The sequence below is a fragment of the Chiloscyllium plagiosum genome, chromosome 39, assembly GCF_004010195.1.
Source record: "Chiloscyllium plagiosum isolate BGI_BamShark_2017 chromosome 39, ASM401019v2, whole genome shotgun sequence".
In the NCBI taxonomy this organism is placed as follows: domain Eukaryota; kingdom Metazoa; phylum Chordata; class Chondrichthyes; order Orectolobiformes; family Hemiscylliidae; genus Chiloscyllium; species Chiloscyllium plagiosum.
In genome coordinates, this window is record NC_057748.1 from 22,497,845 (window position 1) to 22,517,454 (window position 19,610).

Genomic DNA, 19,610 nt, shown 5'->3' on the forward strand with positions numbered 1-19,610 from the left:
TGTTATACAGAGACAGGCCTGTCTCCTCTTTCTGCCCCCAACCCCCCCCCCCCCCTCCCCCCCAGTACTCTACCCTAGTGTTATACAGAGACAGGCCTGTCCCCACCCGTACTGTACCCCAGTTATACAGAGACGGGCCTGTCCCCACCAGTACTGCGTCCCAGTGCTCTACACAGACAGACCTGTCCCCACCAGTACCACGTCCCAGTGCCATACATGACAGGCCTGTCTCCACCAGTACCACGTCCCAGTGCTACACAGTGGCAGGCCTATTCCCACTAGTACCTTGTCCCAGTGCTATACAGAGACCGGCCTGTCCCCACCCATATTGCGTCCCAGTGCCATACAGTGACAGTCCTTATTCTGTGTCAGTGTTAATGGATTGTGTTTCTGCTTTGGTTTTAGTTTGAGTTACCGAACCTTTTTGTGAGAATTTCCAAACCCTCCGAGGATGTCGCGGCGTAGCACACGTCTTAAAACAAGTGGTTATTATCAAGATGATGATGATGCCTCAAGTAGCAGTGGTGGATCTGTTGCCGGAAGTGTTGTGTCCTACAAAGAGAGCTCTGTCAGGTGGGTCTCACTACTCTCAAAATGCGCCCTCTGCTCCTAACTAGAGGCATCAGGCATTCCCAGAAACTGTTTATTGCCCAATTGTACTTATTCAACTTTCTTCTGTCTGGCAAAGCAGAATGAAACAGAAATGCAAACAATATGCCATCTTTGCTGCTGTAAAATTATCTCTAATTGAAGAGATTTAGTGACAACTTGTGAATTCTGTGCTCCTCAGTGAGGGGTATATTAGCTGAGATCACAAACCCTCTCTGCTGCCATCATGTCCTGAACCCTCACCTTCTGTACTAGGGAGAGGGATATTACAACTACGTAAAGGGATTCAATGCTGGCCTGGCAATATGAAGAAAAGGCGCCGCTTAACATATTGGAATGGCCCATGATTTGGCAATAATAGTGATACTACTGCTCTTAACATTCTAGGCATAGAAAATCCTGGATAATTTAGAATGTAGAATCAGGTCACTTGTCCCTCCCATGCCTCTGCCAGTTAATGAAAAGCTAATTAACCTCTTCCACCTTCAGGCACTAAAGCCATAGACCAGCATGTCATGATACTTCATTACGCATTCAAACCTTTTAAACGTGGTAAGAGTTTCTGCCTCTACCATCCTTTCAAGCAATGAGTTCCAGATCTCAACCACCCTCTGTATGGAATAAAAAAATCTCCTCTCCCATTGATCTTTTGACCAATCTCTTTTTTAAATCAAGAGATTAATCCTCTGCTAAGGTAAGTAGGTTGTTTGAAATTATTTTATCAATGCCGTATGTAATTCTAATCCATGGAAAACAAACCCAGTTTATCATATCTTTCCTCCATGCGTGTTGTTCAGTCCTGACAACCTCTAAATCCCTCTGCACTATCTCCAGTTTAATCATTACTTTCCTGTAATGTGGTGACCCCCAGAACTACACACAATACTCCAGCTGTGGTACAGTTACTGTTGTGTACAGCATATCCTCCCTGTTTTTATATTCTGTACCATGGCTAACAATGGAAAGAATGCATGCCTTTTCAATTTATCCTATTACTTTAAAAGATCTCTGGACATAAACTCCATGGTCCCTGAAACAACTCCAGAGGCTGGTGTTCCGTAAAAACAGACCCCTTTATTTACAGATGGAGAGTCCATGACACTGACCCCACTTCCTCGGAGCCAGCTCTGAGCAGAACCTCTGACACTACTGTTTTGTTTTCTCTTTAGTGGTAGATCTTCTGTTCTTGTTTATAAAGAAAACCCACACTACCACCAAACGGTGACAATGCTTATTTTCCCCAGCACCCATGTCTGTGTGTGCAGGTGTGAGACAGTGAAACGCAAGTGCATAAATATTTTAAATCCTTTTCCGAGTGGCCAGTGACAAGTAATGCCCTCCTTACCACAGGGCAATGCTGTGACACTCCTGTTCTTTATTTTTTCCTCCTTTTTTTTAAAATTTATATGTTCCCCACATTATCACCTCCCCAGCACCCATGTCACGCGTGTGTGTAGGGGTCGGACACAGTGAAGAACAACAAGCGTGTAAATCTTTATTTATATTCCACCACTAGGAAGAAAGGAAACACCCAAGTGGCCAGTGACAAGTAGTGCCCTTCTCGAGAGAGGGCAATGCTGTGTGATCAAAAAGTGAAGGGGAGGGCAGGGATTAAGTCAAAATAGAGTTGGAGGGACAAGTAAAGCACTCCACTCCCTGCAGTGCCCACATTTCCCTGAAAATCTCATGGGTGTTGGTGGACACCGCGTGCTCCTTCTCCAGGGACACCTGGGCTTCATCGTAACCGCGGAAGAGAGGCAGGAAATTGGCCGTAACAACCCCCTCCAAGGCCTCCTGCCTGGACCTGTTTATGGCCAGTTTGGCCAGGCCCAGGAGCAGACCATGAGGAGGTCCTCTGACCTACCCTTCTCTCTCTACACCGTGTAGGGCTGATGTGTGACCAAAAACAGAGGAGAAGGTTTGAGCAAGTTTTGAGAAGATTTGTAGCTCCGGTTGGATGTAGGTTTACTCGCTGAGCTGGAAGGTATATAATAAAAATACCATGCAAAGACTGTAACAAACACTACATTGGACAAACAGGCAGAAAACTAACCACCAGGATATGTGAACATTATCTAGTCACAAAGACCCTCTTTCACTAGTATCCTTACTACAGATAAGGAAGGACACCACTTTGACTGGGACAACACATCCATCCTAGGACAAGCCAAACAAAGACACGCACGAGAATTCCTAGAAGCATGGCATTCCAACCAGAATTCTTATCAACAAACACATCGAGTTAGACCTCATTTACCACCTCCTGAGAAAAGGAACAAGTGGCTTCACCACAAGAAATAACATCACCACAGGAAATGACATCACCAACCCAAAGAAACCCAAACTTATAAGTAGAAAGCAGGAATTTTCAGCATTGCTTCGCCTGAGGCCCACTGAAGATGTTACTTAGTAGGGTAATGAAATGTCTGGAAATGAACCTTCCAGCTCAACGAGCAAACCTACATCCAAAAGAGAAGGTTTTTAAGAAAATCAGAGTGCAAACACCCACACCCAATATATACATAGTCCACGCACTCCACAGCACCACAGAACAAGCAGTTGGACTGGGAGTCCATGAACCACTGCAATCTGCGGTTGCAGGGGACACTCCTGTTTTTTTTTCGCGAACAACAAGTGTGTAAATCTTTATTTATATTTCACTACCAGGAAGAAAGGAAACACCCGTGTGGCCAGTGACAAGCAGTGCCCTTCTCAAAGGGCAATGCTGCTTGATCAAACAGTAAAGGGGAGGGCAGGGATTAAATAATACAGTTCACTCCCTGTGATGACCCATGTATATATTCAGGACCATCGCACCTACCCGAGTTTTACACATTACTGGATCTGACCACACTACAACCATGCTCCTTACCAATGCAGGGCCATTCCTGTGGTTCCTATACCAAACTTCATCTGCTGCAGTGAACGGTGTTTCTTGCTTAGTGGAGTCTTGTGTCTGGCATTGGCATTCATCATGCCACTTTGTTTTCCCCAACCATTCCTCCCTCTTTGCCCCCCCCCCCCCCACTGACTCAGGTGTAGGAAGATCAGACATAACCTTGTGTGGCGTGTTCTCTCTATTAGCAACTCTGCTGGAACTGACCATGGCATTGCAGGAGGGGTGGTCATATAATCAAATAGGAACCAGGGCAGTCTGGTATAAAACTGTGAAGCTGTAGGCTGTTTCTTTAAGCCTGCTTTCAAAGTTTGGACTGCTCTTTCAACCAGACCATTGGATGATGGATGGTATGGAGCTTTCTAATATGTTGAATACTGTTTAACTTTAGGAAATGCTCAAAATCCCTGCTGATAAACGATGGCCCGTTATCTGTGACCAACACTTCCAGAAGTCCATGCACTGCAAAAGATGTGTTCAGTTTTTCTATCATCATCCCACTGATTGATGATTGAACTCTATGCATACCCATCCACTTTGAGTGGGTGTCCACAGTGACTAAGAACATTGAGCCCATGAAAGGACCTGCATAGTCAACATGTAACTGAGTCCAGCATTTACCTGACCATTTCCATGAATATGAGGAAACTGCTGGGGGTAAGTGTCCTTGTTGGCATTCAGGGCACAGCCTCACCCATGCAGCTTTGTCTGCATTCAAGCCTAGCCGCCAAATGTAACTTCTTGCCAACATCTTCAGTTTGGAAATTCCCGGATGACCCTGAAGGAGCCCAGTCAGTGCCTGGCAGAGACCTCTGCGCGGGACGGTCACTCTTGTTCCCCCTAATAAAATACATTGCTCTACTGAAATCTGGTCTCTCTGGGTCCAACGAGGTTTGTTCTGGTTGTGGTGGCCTTTTTCACTTTTTCCAGGATTGTACTTTTCTGCGTGCAAAGTCTGATAACTAGAAGGGTGTCCAGAAAATTTAGAACAATTATGGGCTCTCCCAGGGGTGGTGTCACTAGTGGTGTATCAGCTGGTAGAGGTGGCTAAATGCAATTACCACTTGGCCTCCCAGAAAGTGGTCCAACTTGTAACTGTATGCACTTTAGTATTCGAGTCCATCACTGAATTCAGCCTTAAGCTATGGGTGGCACTGTCTTGCCCTCTTTAAGTAGACCTAGTAGGGGTTTGTGGTCTGTTATTATTACCGATTTATGTCTGTGAAGGTGCTGGTTAAATCTCCTGATTTCAAATAGAAGTGTCAAACCTTCCTTCTCGATCTAGGCATATTTACGCTCTGCGTTAGCCAAAGTTCTGGATACATATGCTATTGGGTGTTCCTCACCATTGGGCCACCTATGAGCAAATACTACCCCAATGCCATACAGTGAGGCATTGCCTGTCAATGCCAGATCTCGCTGGGATTGTTATGTGACAACACCTTAACTGGATGAGAGCTGTTTTTTCACTTCGTTGAAAGCTATGGCTTGGCTACACGACCATTTCCAAGTCTGACCCTGTTTTATTTTAAGGAGTTGATACGAAGGTACCAGAATGGAGGCCAGGTTATGAAAGACCTAAGCTTCGGTACAGACATGGGAGTCAGTGCGCTTTTGATTGCCCTCACTTTATGCCTTAATGTGTTACATGGTCTGGTCGACTCTGCAGCCCAAGTAGGTCACTTGGGGTCCTTGGAACACACATTGTTCCCTTCTCTGGTGTATACCCGCCAGGGAAAAATGTCTACGGACTAGGTCCAAGTTCTCCTAAGTGCTCTTTGTTCACCGTTCCTATTATTAGCCCAGCATTTAGAGTGGCAACCTGGGGTAGACCTTGTAAAATGTTTTCCATTGTCTGTTGAAAAATTGCACAGGCTAACGATATCCCAAATGGCAGTGTTGTATATTGAAACAAACCTGAATAGATATTACTTGTAGCATACTTCTGGGAATCCTTATCTAACCGCAAATGCACATGGCTCATGTCCAGCTTTGTGAAGGCCAGCTTTGTATATAAATCCTCTGTGTGAGGGATTGGGTATTTATCCAGCTATGAAAAGCAGCTTACTGTTAGCTTAAAATTCCCCGAAAAAGCAAACCGATCTGGCAGGATTCTGAAGCCTGATTGCATGATTGATGTTGCTCATTCTTCAAACTGTGCTGACTTTATGATTCCTTTGCAATTCAGCCTCCTGATTTCTGCCTCTGCTTTTCCCCATAAGGCCAATGGCACTGGGCAGACCTTGCAGAATCGTGGAATTGCTTTCTGGTCAACTTTGCAAGGTGGCCATGGCTCCTTTTGTCCCTACATCATCCTGAAAAAACTCTGGGTATTTAATTAGGACTTTACTCCAGCAGCCACTTCCCAAAATGTTGAGCCAATCTCGGCAAATGCTTCTCAACTGATTTCACCCCACCAATTTTGGGCCGGAGCTTTTTACTATAATCAGTGGAAGCCTTAATCTGTAAAAGTTCCCCAGTATAGGTTCTCGGTCTCATTGAAGTTTTACACAGACTTAAGGGTTGGAGACCAGAGTGAATTTTGTTAAAGACTGGTGATCACTGATACAGCCATGTCCTTGATCAATCTTCATGACAACCATGTGATAAAGGTCTGTAGGTTCTCTTACTCACTTTAGGTCCTAGTGGGATCCCTTTGCTGTTGCAAGTCCGCATACTGACAGCAACTACAATGGCTTGCCGGCCCAGATCCTGAAGAAAATTTTAACCATTTGGTCGAGGCATGGCTTTGTTTTGGGCTGACCTGGACTATGTCTGTTCGGAATACATCCCGAGTGAGGTTGTGCAATTGCCTTCACTCCAGTGGTGTTCCCCAAGCTCCGTCGGACTGACTAGGGTGCCCACTTCCACTGGATTACCCTGCAACTCGTATGTTCCATTTGTTGCATTCTCCAATTTTAAAGCCAGTTGTAGTGGCTGTTTGAAGTCCAGTTGGGCTTCAGCTAGTAGGTGCTTCTGCATGGTTACTCAATTAATCCCATGACCAAATGGTGTCTCAGCATCTCATTAAGGGGTAAATCAAAGTCGTGCCTCTGCCAGTTCTCTTCTTCTAGTCAAAAATCCCAATAGCATTTCAGATTTAAAGGAGACTTGGGGTTGCAATATTCCTTAACTAAATCCATTCTTGAAAGGTTTTAGTATTTGGTGCCTTGGAAAGTTTAGTTCCTAATAACTGAGAAAGCTGCAGGTCCACAAGCTGTCAGGCGAAGTACTCTTTGTTTTTCATTTGCCCCATAAAAAATAATGCATTCTTTCCATATATTAGATCAAGTCTTTGATGGCAGGATTTAACCAGTTAAGTGTCCCTAATAACAACATGATGCCAGAACTGCTTTCCCCAATGCAAAGACTGTTGCGAGTGAATTTCTTCAGGAGTGTGCTTTTTTCTCGTTGTCACTGAAACAACTGCACAGAGGCCAGTATCCCATCACCAAGTCACTCTTTATTTACATGTGGAAAGTCTTTGGCACCGCTCTTGCTCACAGAGTGACCAGATCCTCTGATATTCCTGTTTATATCTGTCAGATAAGACTCCTTGAATGGACCAGATTAACAGCCCTGACCTGGCTGACCTTGTTATAATCACCACAATCACTCTGTTCCTGCACATAATTTGGTATTCTCCCATGTTTTGTGTATTCCCTTGCTTCATTGCATTTCCCAAAATGCATTACTTCACATTTACTCGATGAATTACATTTCTTGTTTTCTGGCAAACTGACTGGATAATCCCCATCATTGTTGTATGTAGCACCCTTGCGACAGATGGACCCACTATGGAGCACTCGTGAGGCCGGGGATAGCATGTTTAGTGAGCTGGTCACACCACCAGTGATGCCTATACAGACAGATGAGTTGGGTGACCACCAGGAAGACGTGTAAGCGTGTGCAGGCAGTGCAGGAGTCCCCTGTGACCATTCCCCCCTCAGACAGGTATGCAGTGTTGGGTACTGTTGAGGGGACTGGCCTCTCAGGAAAGTTGCAGCAACAGCCAGATCAGTGGCAGCATAACTGGCACTGTTGTCCAGCAGGGAGGGTGGAAGTGTAGGCAAGCAGTGGTGATAGGAGATCCTATTGTCAGAGGCAAAGGCATTTAGGTGGCTGCACATGAGACTCTGAAAGAGGAGAGTGAGCAGTTGTGGTCCATGTTGATAGGCAGAAAGAAAGATGATGTCTTACAAAGAGAGTTCAGGGAATTAAGTTGGAAATTGCAAAGCAGGATCTCTATGGTTGCAAACTTGAGAGTAATTGCTGTGTCACATGCCAGTGTGGCTAGGAACAGGAAGTTAGTATGGTTAAATACTGACAGTAGTTAAGAATTGATTGTAGGAGGGCTTCAGGTATGTGGATCATTGGGCTGTCCATGGCGGGTGGGACGGTTGTATCTAAACTGGAAGGGCACCAATATCTTAGGGAGATTTGCTCATGCAACTTAAAAGGGTTCAAACTTGTGTGCTGCAGGGGACAGGGAGCCATAATGGTAGGTGAGCAGGTAAAATAACCAAGGAGGAGTCCGAGACTAAGCTAAGAGGAAGAACCAACAGAGTTTACTGAACACAGCAGGACTGGTTATGTGAGGTGCATTTGTTTTAATATGAGGAATTTCATATATAAGGCAAATTAACTTAGAGCTTGGATGAATATATGTATAACTATGATGTAGCTATTACAGAGAATTGATTGAGAGTGTGGGGCTGGAAATGCATAGCAGGTCTGCGAGAGGGGCAAGACTAACAGTTTAATATTCTGGGATTTAGATGTTTCACGTCTGATACAGAGAAATGTAAAAGAGATAGGTGAGTTGCAATACTGATAGGGAGAATATCTCATCTGTACTGAGGGATGGTTCATCCAGCAAGGGCAGAATAGGAAGAGTGCAATCATTTTGAAATTGTATTACAGGCATCATAACAGCCAGGGAGTGATAGAGGAACCGAGAGGTCACCAGATAATGGAAAACAACAGGTGGGGGGTGATTTCTAACTTCCCTGATAGTGACTGGGAATCACCTAGGTGCTTGGATGGGGGTGAAATTGTTAGGTGTGTCCAGGACAGTTTATTTGAAACAATATGGAACTACTCCAATTAGGGAAGGATGCTGCGAGGCAGCAGTGCTAACCACTGTGCCACCGTGCCGCCCATAAATGTAAAAGAGATAGATGAGTTGCAATACTGATTAGGGAAAATATCTCATCTGTACTGAGGGATGGTTCATCCAGCAAGGGCAGATGGATGGAGCTCCAGAATAGGAAGAGTGCAATCCTTTTGAAATTGTATTACAGGCATCATAACAGCCAGGGAGTGATAGAGGAACAGATAGGTCACCAGATAATGGAAAACAACAGGTGGGAGGGTGATTTTTAACTTCCCTGATAGTGACTGGGAATCACCTAGGGGCTTGGATGGGGGTGAAATTGTTAGGTGTGTCCAGGACAGTTTATTTGAAACAATATGGAACTACTCCAATTAGGGAAGGATAGTACTAGACCAGATATTGGGGAATAAGCCTGGCCAGGTGATCAAACTTTCAGTGGAGGAGCAGTTTGGGAATGGTGACCATAATTCTGTAAGTTGCTTATGGGTAAGGATATGAGTCGTCCTCGGGTGGAAGTATTTAAACTGGGGGAAAGCTAACTACCACAATGTTGGACAGAAACTGGGGAATGTGGATTGGGAGTGGCTGTTTGAGGGTAGACCCACATCTGTCATGTAGGAATCTTTTAAAGGCCAGTTGATTAGAGTTCAGGACAAGTATGCTCCTGTGAAAATGAAGGATCAGGATGGCAAGGTTTAGGAATCTTGAGAGCAAGAGAAATTGAGTGTGTAGTCAAAAAGAAAAAGGCGGCATACATAACATTTAGGAAACAGAGGACAAACAGCCTTCGAAGAATATAAAGGTAACAGGACAGAACTCAAACAAGGAATTAAGAGAGTTGAAAGGGGCCAGGATTTGTCTTTGGCAAATTGATAAGAGGAAAATCCCAAGGATTTACATATTTATATACATAGTAATGGAGTAAGAAGGTAGCTAGGGAAAGGGTAGGTGCACTCGAGGACAAAGCGAATTTGTGTGGATCCAGAGGAAATGGGTGAGGTCTTTAATAACTACCTTGCATTGATATTCAAAAAGGAGAAGGATATGTTGGATGGTGAGTCTCAGGAGGGGTATATTGATATAAAAAAGGTGGTGGTATTGGGTGTTTTGGAAAGCATTATGTTGGCAGGCCCCCAAGACCTGATGAAATCCATCCCAGAATGCTGAGGGTGGTAGATGAGGGAATTACTTGGGCCCTGTGAAAAATCCTAATATCCTTTCTAGTCACAGGGAGATGTCCCAGAGGATTGGAGAATAGCCAATGTTGTTACTTTGTTTAAGAAGGTCAATAGGGATAAGTTGGGAAGTTACAGACCAGGAATCCTTGCATCAGCAGTAGGGAAGTTATTGGAGAAAATTCTTAGGGATAGGATTTAGTTACATTTGGAAAAATATGGACTTATTAGCAATAGGCAGCACAACTCTGTGCAGGCAAGGTTGTGTCTTACAAACTTAATTGAATTTTTTTTGAGGAAGTGATAAAGATGATTGAGGCCAGGGCGGGAGATATTAACTATATGAAGTTTAGTGAGATCTTTGACAAGATCCCTCATAGCAGGCTGATACAAAAAGTGAAGTCACATGGGATCCACAGTAAGTTGGTAAGATGAATATCAGAGTAACTGAGTCATAGAAGACAGAGGAGTGGTGGAAGAATGCAAGTCCGACTGGAGATCTGTAAGCAGTGCTGTTCTATTGGGATCCGTGCTGGGACCCAGGAGATCTGTAAGCAGTGCTGTTCTATTGGGATCCGTGCTGGAGATCTGTAACCAGTGCTGTTCTATTGGGATTCGTGCTGGAGATCTGTAACCAGTGCTGTTCTATTGGGATCCGTGCTGGAGATCTGTAAGCAGTGCTGTTCTATTGGGATCCGTGCTGGGACCCTAGTTGTAATTCATATAAATGACTTTGAAGAGAATGTAGGTTGCTGCTGTATTGAACTTTAGTTAAGCTACATTTAAATATCAAATGTTCTGGTTGCCACACTACCAGAATAATGTGAAGGCTTTGGAGATGCTGTAGAAACAGTTTACCAAGATGTTGCCTGGTTTCGGGGGTACTAGCTATGAGGAGAGTTTGAACAAACTCTGTTTGTTTTTTTTATTGAACATCAAAGGATGAGGGACGACTTGATAAAAGTTTATAAAATTATAAGCAGCGTGGACAGTCTGAGTTTTTCTCAGGTTAGAAAGATCAGTTATTAGGGGATGTAGGTTGAAGGTAAAAGGGAGTAAGTTCAAAGCAGATGTGAAAGGCAGGATTTTTTTGCACAATGGGTGGTAAGTGTCGGGAATGCAATGCCAGAGGAGTTGGCGACGACAGATACAATAGCAACATTTAAGGGGCATCTTGACAGATACATGAATAGGCAGGGAATAGCAGGACTGAGTAGAGGCCAAAGTTTAGAAATGCATTGTGTTGGTGCAGTCGTAGTGGGCTGAAGGGCCTGTTCCTATGCCGTACTTGTTCTTCTTTGTATCAATGTACCAGGACCTGATGCATTTGTTACAACATGTTAAACCCTTCTGCTAATTAAACCAAACACACAGAAAAGCTCACCTTACCTCGCCTTGTAATCTGTTAAAGTATGAGTGACAGAGAACTACCCAAAATTCCACTATTTAACAAAATATATCAATTGTATTTTTTAACTCTAAAGTGAATATTAAACAACAACTATTTTACAATTCTCAGCCTCCTTTCTCTTAAACATTTGTTATCTACCTCCCACTTTATAACAATGTACTGATCCAATAAAGCCCCTATTAAATTTACAGCAACTCCGTTTTCAAAACCAGACAGCGGCTGTTTTCTCCGGTATCAATCTTCCTCTGTTTGTAGATCTCCATGGGTCATCTTTGGTCTTCTGCTGCAAAGATGTTTCATTCGAGAAAGATATCTTTGGTAGAGAGTGTAGTGAATAGCAGTCATTCAAATAGCAGATGGTTCTTTCTGGCTAACTGTCCAAAATGCCTGCTTTTTATACCCCAAACATCAGTTTGTCTCATTGGTTCAATGTTGTCAAAACAGTAACATTCAAATTTGGCTTTTAGTATTTAAGGGCATACTTTAAACTGCTGTGAAAACAACTGCTATCAAGGTTACAGCCAAAATGTTACATCTTTCAATTTTTCAGCACACTTTGTGACGTGACAGTTAAGTGCCAGCTTTCACTCTCTCTTAAAAGTACAGTACATGCTTTCAACTTCATAACACATTCAAAGATTTTGAAGGAAGTGAGAGTAGCAATTGCAGAATCATTGGCCATAATCTTTCAGCCTTCCCTGGACTTGGGGAAGCTGTTGGAAGACCAGAAAATTGCCAACATTTACCATTGTTCAAGATAGGTTCTAAGGGTAATGCCAACTGTTACAGACCGGTTATTTTATCTTCAGTGGTTGCGAAACATCTAAAAACAATTATACAAGATAGAATTAGTAGTTATGTGGAACAAAGTGGATTGATTCGGAAGGGGAATTCCAAAAGGAAAATCGTATTTAACTAACTTGCTGGAGTTTTTTGAGGTGGTAACAAAGGGTCAATGAGGGTAATGCTGTTGGTGTGCTATTTCCAGAAGGTGTTTGAGAGAGTGCCACAGAACAGATTTGTGAGGAAAGTTTATAAATTATGAAATAAAAGGGACAGTAGCAACACTGATACAGAATTGGGTGAATAATAGACGATAGCGTATTGATCAATGGATATTTTTCGGGCTGGAGGAAGGTTTGCAATGGGATTCCCCAGGTTTTGGAACCCTTGTTTTTCCTGAGATATATTAATGATCTCGATCTTGGTGTGCAGGGGAAAATTTCAAAGTTCGCAGGTGACACAAAATATTGGATGAATTGTAAACTCTGAGGAGGACATTTTGGAACATTTCCTCAATGCTCCTAATAATAAACCTTTGCAGTATCCTTATTGTAGTCATTAGTTCTCATTCTGAAATTTGGCTAATTTAAGAGACTGTGTTTGCTCGAGTTCCAGATCTATTCAAAGGGCAGGATGTCCTCCAGATTTCTGGGCTAGCTTTCCTCCTCGCATGACCAAAATCAAATTAACAGACCAGACCATAAATTGTTCATATTTTATATGGGATTTGCCTGCTGCATTTACCTTCATACCAAACTTGATGAATTTTAAAATATATTTTAAGGAGGAATTTCTAGATACTCTATAAATATGTCTGTTTTTCAAAAGTCCAGGTGCTGACCTAAGGGCTTAATGAACCTTTGTCTTTTTTTTTAGGATATTCAAGAAAAAACCAAATGCTAAACGCTCAGGGCTCACGCCACGCAGTACTCCTGTGCCTAGCATGAAACGCTCAGTATCCAACAGCTCCGTGAATAGCCAGTGCAGCCTCGCCAGCCACATCAGCAGCGCTTCTATGCTAAACACCTCACTGGCTCAACAGATGAATAACGATTCTTACTGGCAGGAGCCTGAACCAGACCCTGAAGCCGAGCCTACTGGTACGTGTTCTGCAGGGGAATATTATTCTTTCAGAAACCCTTGCTCCAGGGACTAGTAACTGTTGAGGGGCCATTATAATTTGCTTCTGTCTATATTACATTGCAATTTAAATACCATGAGAAACTTTCCAGCAGCTTCAACATCAGGTTCTAAGCTACAGTTCTACAGTTCTTGACTATGAATAGACTCCGAACCATTTAATGATTCAGTGCAGCCAGAGGACATTCAGTTCATCCAATTAATCCAGTCCATTGTCCAGAATCCTGCAATTATTTTGCCAATCTTAACCTTCAGCTATTAAATCTTCCCTTAACCTTCTCTAAAGAGCCTCCTTTAACCTTTTCCCCATCTTTGGTTTCTAAATCTGATTTTGAAGTTCTTCATGTTCTTTCACTTTTAGTTAGTGACTATTTTAAGACCACATTTCTCCCATGATGGAACCTGATTTATATATTTTTTTATAAATCATTTCCGGTGATATTTGGGAAATGGTGGTGGAAAATGGTGTGGTATTCCTGAAATGTAATGCCCAGGTTGTGAATGTGTAGAAAAACCTAGCTATACAATTTTAGATTTTGGGGCCACCTTTAACGAAACCCACCAGGTAGAAAATGTGTGGATTGGGGACTGACTGAAAGATGGGAGAGATTATGACTTCTGCTATAATGATTTCCCTCTTTCTGTTTAATAGAATAAGCTTTGATCCGTTATCTGTTAAAATATGTCCGTCCAACAGGTGGTGACCCACCTGGCTTCGAGGACAATTATGGGAGGCTGTCTGCAATGGTAAGGAGACCAAATGGCTACAAGAGCAGTACCCTGTCAGCTCCACCTTCCTCTGATATCTACACATCATCCACTTCTGGATACTCCTCTGAAGATGAGCAGCTGGGTAATTGGATGTTGAACAACTTTTCTTCTCTATTCCCCACATCCTGCCACCGTCCATATTCCAATCCTGTATATTCCATTGATGAACTTCAGAAGGGTCACAACATGGAATCAAGCCATAATGTGGGCTTTGTAGATGAACTTGGTGTGGCGACAGGGTAAACTTTGTTGAGCTGGGGGGGATTGGGTTATGTTTGGACTTTTAAGTGGTTAAAAGGAGCTTGAGTGGTCTCAATGTGGATTTAGTGTAGGATTTGGGGAGGTGGTTCTCTGGGTCTCTGAATGTAATTAGTATGAACTCACGGGATGTTAAGCATTGTTCATTACAGACATAGGTGAAACGTCTTTTTATTTGCACACGGGATGTTGGCTGGCTAAACCAGAATCTACTGCCCATCTCCTAGTTGCACATGAAAATGTGGTGGTGAGCTGCCTTCTTGAAACATGGAGTACACATGGTGTAAGAACACCCACAGGAATGTAATGGATGGAGTCCTGAGACTTTGAACCAGTGACAATGAAGGAACAGTGATTATATTTCCAAGTGAGCATGGTGGATAGCTTTGATGCCAACTTGCAGGTCGAGGGGCTTCTTAGCATCTGGTGCCTTTTATGGTTCTAGGTTGTTGAGATGCTTTCTGAGGAGCCATGGTGTGTCATGTAGATATTACATATTGCTACTGTTTTGTATGGATGGTGGAAGGAGTGATTGTTGAAAGTGGAGGATGAGGTTCCAATGCTTGTGCTGGATGGTGTCAAGCATCTTTAAATGTTGTTGGAGCTGCACTCATCCAGGCAGGTGGAATATATTCCATCACGCTCTCTTGACTTGTGTCTTGTAGAGTCAGGAAGTGAGTTACTCGGCACAGAATTCCAAGCTCCTAATCTGCTCTTGTAGCCACAGTATTTATGTGGCTGGTCCAATGTGACTGGCTCAATGTTTAGTCAGTTGTAATTCCCTGTATGTTGTTGATGGTGGATTCAGTGTCAAGAGCTGATGGTTAGATTCTCTACTATCGGAGGTAGATATTGCCATCCAAGTATCAGACAATGTTACTTGATATTTATTGACCCAAGTCTAGTTGTTATCCAGGTTTTGCTGCATGTGGGGGGGCACACTGTTTTTGAGAAGTATCTGAGTAGTCACAAACACCGCAACATTGTGTGTCAGTCAACATCCCCATTTCTGACCTTATGATAGTGGGAAAGGCATTGATGAAGCAGCTGAAGATGGTTGGGCTTAGGACACTATCCTGAGGAACTCCTGAAGAGATGTTCTGGGACTGAGATGATTGGTTTACAACAGCTTGGGGATATGAATAAGCATGTCCTTGATGTTGGGTTTATAGACAGTAAGATGTTGTATTATTTCAGACAGATAATTCCCAATGACCCTGTTACTAAACACAGCGCTGATGGCTGTCAGCTTACAAAAAGATAATCCTACTGCTTTCAGTAATTCAAATAATCTTTGTACCTAACTGGTTTGGTTTCATGGAGTTAAGTCGTTTGAAATGGTGTAATAAAAATTTACAAGAATTGTTACAAGGATGAGAAACGTCAGTTACGCAGATAGATTGGAGAAGCTGAGGTCATTCTCCTTAGTGAATAGAAAGTTTGAGAGGGGATTTGATCCAGGTGCTGAAAGTCATTAGTCTGGACGGAGTAAACAGGGAGAAACTCTTCCCAGTAGTGGAAGGAGCAGGGGCAAAAGTGTAAGTTGATTGATGAATCAACCAGAGGCAGCATGAGAAAGAGCTTTTTAATGTCGTGAGTAATTAGCATTGGGTATGCACTGTCTCAGAGCTTGGTGGAGGCAGATTCAAGCATGGTTTTCAAAAGAGAACTGCATCATTATTTGCAGAGCTGTAGGGAAACTGGTTGTGGGAGAAGTTAGCACAGATGTGCAATCTGCATGGATATCTCTAGTGTTGTAACCATTATGTGATTCAATTGATTCTGCCATTTCCATACTTTTATTTACAGTATTGAAGGTATTAGGTGCCTATGTTGCCTAAATAGTCTTTTCATATCTTCGAATATGATTGTGAAAGTTTATTAATCTTAGTATTTCAAATTTCTTTTTGATTTTCTTTTTGTAACTTTTTTTCTTGCTGTTTTCTTAATCTCTCTCCCCTGTTATCTGGATTATGCATTTTGCAGTTCTCCTGCCCTGTCCAATAATATATGTACTGATCCTGATCAAAGATAAATTTTCTGAGTACGTTGCATTAATTATTGCAAAATCATTTGACCAGTTACCAGTCATCAGTTCCTGTCTCATACCATTTAAAGTTAGTTCTAGAAAGCATAGCATCTTGGTCACAGTATTAAGTATTTTCTTTTTCAAAACTAATATTGAATGTAATCACCATTATGATCATTGTTACATAAACGTTCCCTCCGTTAGATGTCTGACTAAATCTGGTTGATTACTCAACATAAATCTCGTCCAAACTGCCCTATTAGTTTTAGAACATATTGCTGCAAAAGCCTATTTTGAATTAATACCTTTCTGATTAAGCTATCTGCTATTCCCAATTTTTAGATTAAAATTCAACTTGAACTCTTGAACTCCAATTTCAAGAACTTTGCCTTTGCTACAAGCTTCTCTTCTACTGAGTTAACAATGCTCCTACATCATTGTTGACAACTCTTCTTTATGAGCTTTTGCCCGAAACGTTGATTTCGAAGCTCCTCGGATGCTGCCTGAACTGCTGTGCTCTTCCAGCACCATTAATCCAGAATCTGGTTTCCAGCATCTGCAGTCAGTTTTTACCATCTTTATTGCTTTAAGTCCAGTTTCATTACTCAGATACGTCCATAAATTACTGATTGCCTTTAGGTATTCACATGAAGCAGAAAGAGGCCATTCAGCTCTTTTATGTTTGTACTGTCATTTAATCAGAACCATGATGATCATCTGCCTCAACTCTACTTTCCTGCTCAATACCTGTAGGGGTGGCCTGTATATGCTGACACCAAAATGGCCCATGTTTTCTCTCTCAAAATGGCCAACAGGGTTACATAGAACATGGCAGCCTGTCCCAGTATTAAAACACTAAATGGCTGAAAGTAAATAAAGATGAACAGCCTGTTTCAGACAGTTTTGAGAAGAGTATGCCTACAAGACAAGTAATGGATCCCAGCCACATCGATGAAAGGATAATTGTCTCAGTAAATGAGCCAGATGTGAGATACAGCTCATTAACTCCCTAAACAGCTTGGGGGAAAAACAGCTAAAATTATCTTATAGCAATTTAGTTTTTAGTAATAACTCAGAATATTTTAATAAAATGTAGTTATGATTCTCTGAAGAATCTTTAGGGGTAATTTTCAATATAAAGGTAGATACATATAGCCAAAGCATAATACAAACATTCAGGGAAAACCATTTAAGCCTAGATGTGAGGTTAATTAGCTTTAGGAAACACCACCTCTTATGCCCTGAACAAAATAGATTGTCATTAATGGGCTGTGAACAAAGTGCTAACAGTAGAAGTAGCTGTATAACTTTACACTTTGACTAACTTTATAACAGAAATCAACATTACAAATCTTATAGCAAGTAGTTACAACTAACTGGTTATTTGTATTTTACATATATAATTAGGACAGTGGGAAATGTAAGCGGAGTAAACTGAATTTGATAAAGGCAGCACATTGAATACAATGAATAACGGAATCCAAGCTGTCCTTTTTGAGATAAACCAGCCTGAGACAAATCCGACAGAGTATAGCTCGTAACTTTGGAATGTGTATGAATAGGATGTGTAGGAAGAGGCCTAGAGATTATAGTGTCTGTTAAACACTATAAGATCATGGGAACTTGGAGCTGTCCATAGGAATGCCCAAGATTGATTAGGTGTCTCAGAGGATTGAGGGAGTATACAGAGTAAATGGGAAAGACATAGTGACCACGTTGTATGTGATCATTGGAACTCAAAGTGTATAAGAATACTGTTTTTTTTTCCACGGTAAAATCAGAGTGCGCCATTGATCTCTCTTCTGATCTGAGCTGAAGATTAAGTGAATAACCGTGTTTGTATGTCAAGGCCAGATCTCGGGAAGATCCTTTGGCCCTCTCCCTGCATTCTCCCTCAACCGGCTTCTGCTTGAATAAACATCTTCCACTTGCCTGAATCCTGCCTGCTTCCTGAGCCTTCATGCCTGGTCAGGAGTTGCACTCCTACAATACCCACGTCCCTTGAATACCTCCATGTCCAAAAAAAATTATCAATCTGTGCCTTGAATCAATTGAGCATTCAGAGTAGGAAATTAAAGATTCACACCTGCCTGAATGAAGACATTTTTTTTTGTCTCCATCTTAAACGGCTGATCTTTTATTCTGAGACTATGACTCGTAGTTGTAGAAATCCAGCCAGGGACAAATAGTTTATTAGTATCTACCCTATCAATTTACACATTTTAATATACTTTCCATTCTTCGAAGCTCCTGAAAATATAGGTCAATTGTATTCATACGCATCTCGGGAAGCTTTGTTGCATGTGTATTTTTCCTTGGGGATGGAGGACATTACTGCATGTAAAGTAAAACTCGAAACTATGGATGCTGGAAATCCAAAACCCAAAGCAGAAATTGCTGGAGAATCTCAGCAGATCTGGCAGCATCACTGGACTTGAAGAGTTAACTCCTTTCTCTTTCTACAGATGCTATCAGACCTGCTGAATTTCTTCAGCAATTTCCGTTTTTGTTTGTGTTGCTAGGTGCTTGATGGCAGGCTAAGACACAATAGGCTGAAGGATCTCTTGTGCTGTACAGCTTTATTACTCCATGCATGATGTACAGGCTAGAAAGCCAAAAGGCCTACTCTATTCCCTAATTTGTATGTTGATAGTGAGTGACATGAGCAAAACGTTAGTGAGGCAAGAGGTTTAGGAGACTTTTTGAAGCAGAGGATATTGAAGCAGGAAGTAGTTTACAATGAGGAATAATTGGTTCAGGTACTGTTGCATCCTTTAAGAAAAAAGGTGATAGGTGTTTGAAACAAAGGAAGAGCTCTGTGGGATTAGTTTAAGCATACTTTAGCAAAGAGTTGACGCCTTCTGTAAACTTTTAAGATTGCATGAGAAGTTTGTATTAGTAAGATTGTCTTTTCCTTTTTCTCATTTTCCAGGCTTTGTACATTCAGCAACAGCTTCTCCCATTGCCAAGCTATGGAACTTGATCTTTGAGCTCTCTCCAGGTACTGGCAACATTTCTTCCTACCATTTTAAAAAATATTCCCATCAAGTATCCTCCATTTCAACCCAACAAAATGGATCTCATTTGGTGGAACACTTTTCTTTCCTCAAATTCAAATGCAATGACTAACAGTGAAATAACTATGCAGAGGCTGAGATCCCATCTCAAACTCGCTCTTTATTTACACATGAACAGTCCTTGACTTTAGTACTGCCTCATACAGAGTCAGAAACCAGAATGCCAGTTTCTCTAGCACTCACCCTTTTTAAATATCTGCCAAGGCTCCCTTAATTGAACCTGATTAACAGCTCCAATCTGGGAGCTCATATTCTGGCTGACTTCCTTACAATCACCACAAATGGGAACAATTTTTCATAATATTGTGCAATGCATCTGATTGGTTCTTAATATTGATTATGATA

At 42.1% G+C, this 19,610-nt stretch overlaps 1 protein-coding gene across 4 annotated transcripts in view; it reads left to right on the top strand.

Annotated features, from left to right (window-relative positions):
- sun2 (Sad1 and UNC84 domain containing 2) overlaps positions 1-19,610 on the top strand; it is a 106,138-nt gene that overhangs the window by 25,555 nt on the left and 60,973 nt on the right. For all 4 annotated transcript variants that reach the window (XM_043680020.1, XM_043680018.1, XM_043680021.1 and 1 more), the window contains exons 3-6: positions 406-573; positions 12,867-13,090; positions 13,828-13,983; positions 19,121-19,189. In XM_043680020.1, coding sequence (XP_043535955.1) covers positions 452-573; positions 12,867-13,090; positions 13,828-13,983; positions 19,121-19,189 — 571 coding nt within the window. In that variant the 5' untranslated portion in view covers positions 406-451. The remainder of the gene's footprint in view (positions 1-405; positions 574-12,866; positions 13,091-13,827; positions 13,984-19,120; positions 19,190-19,610) is intronic.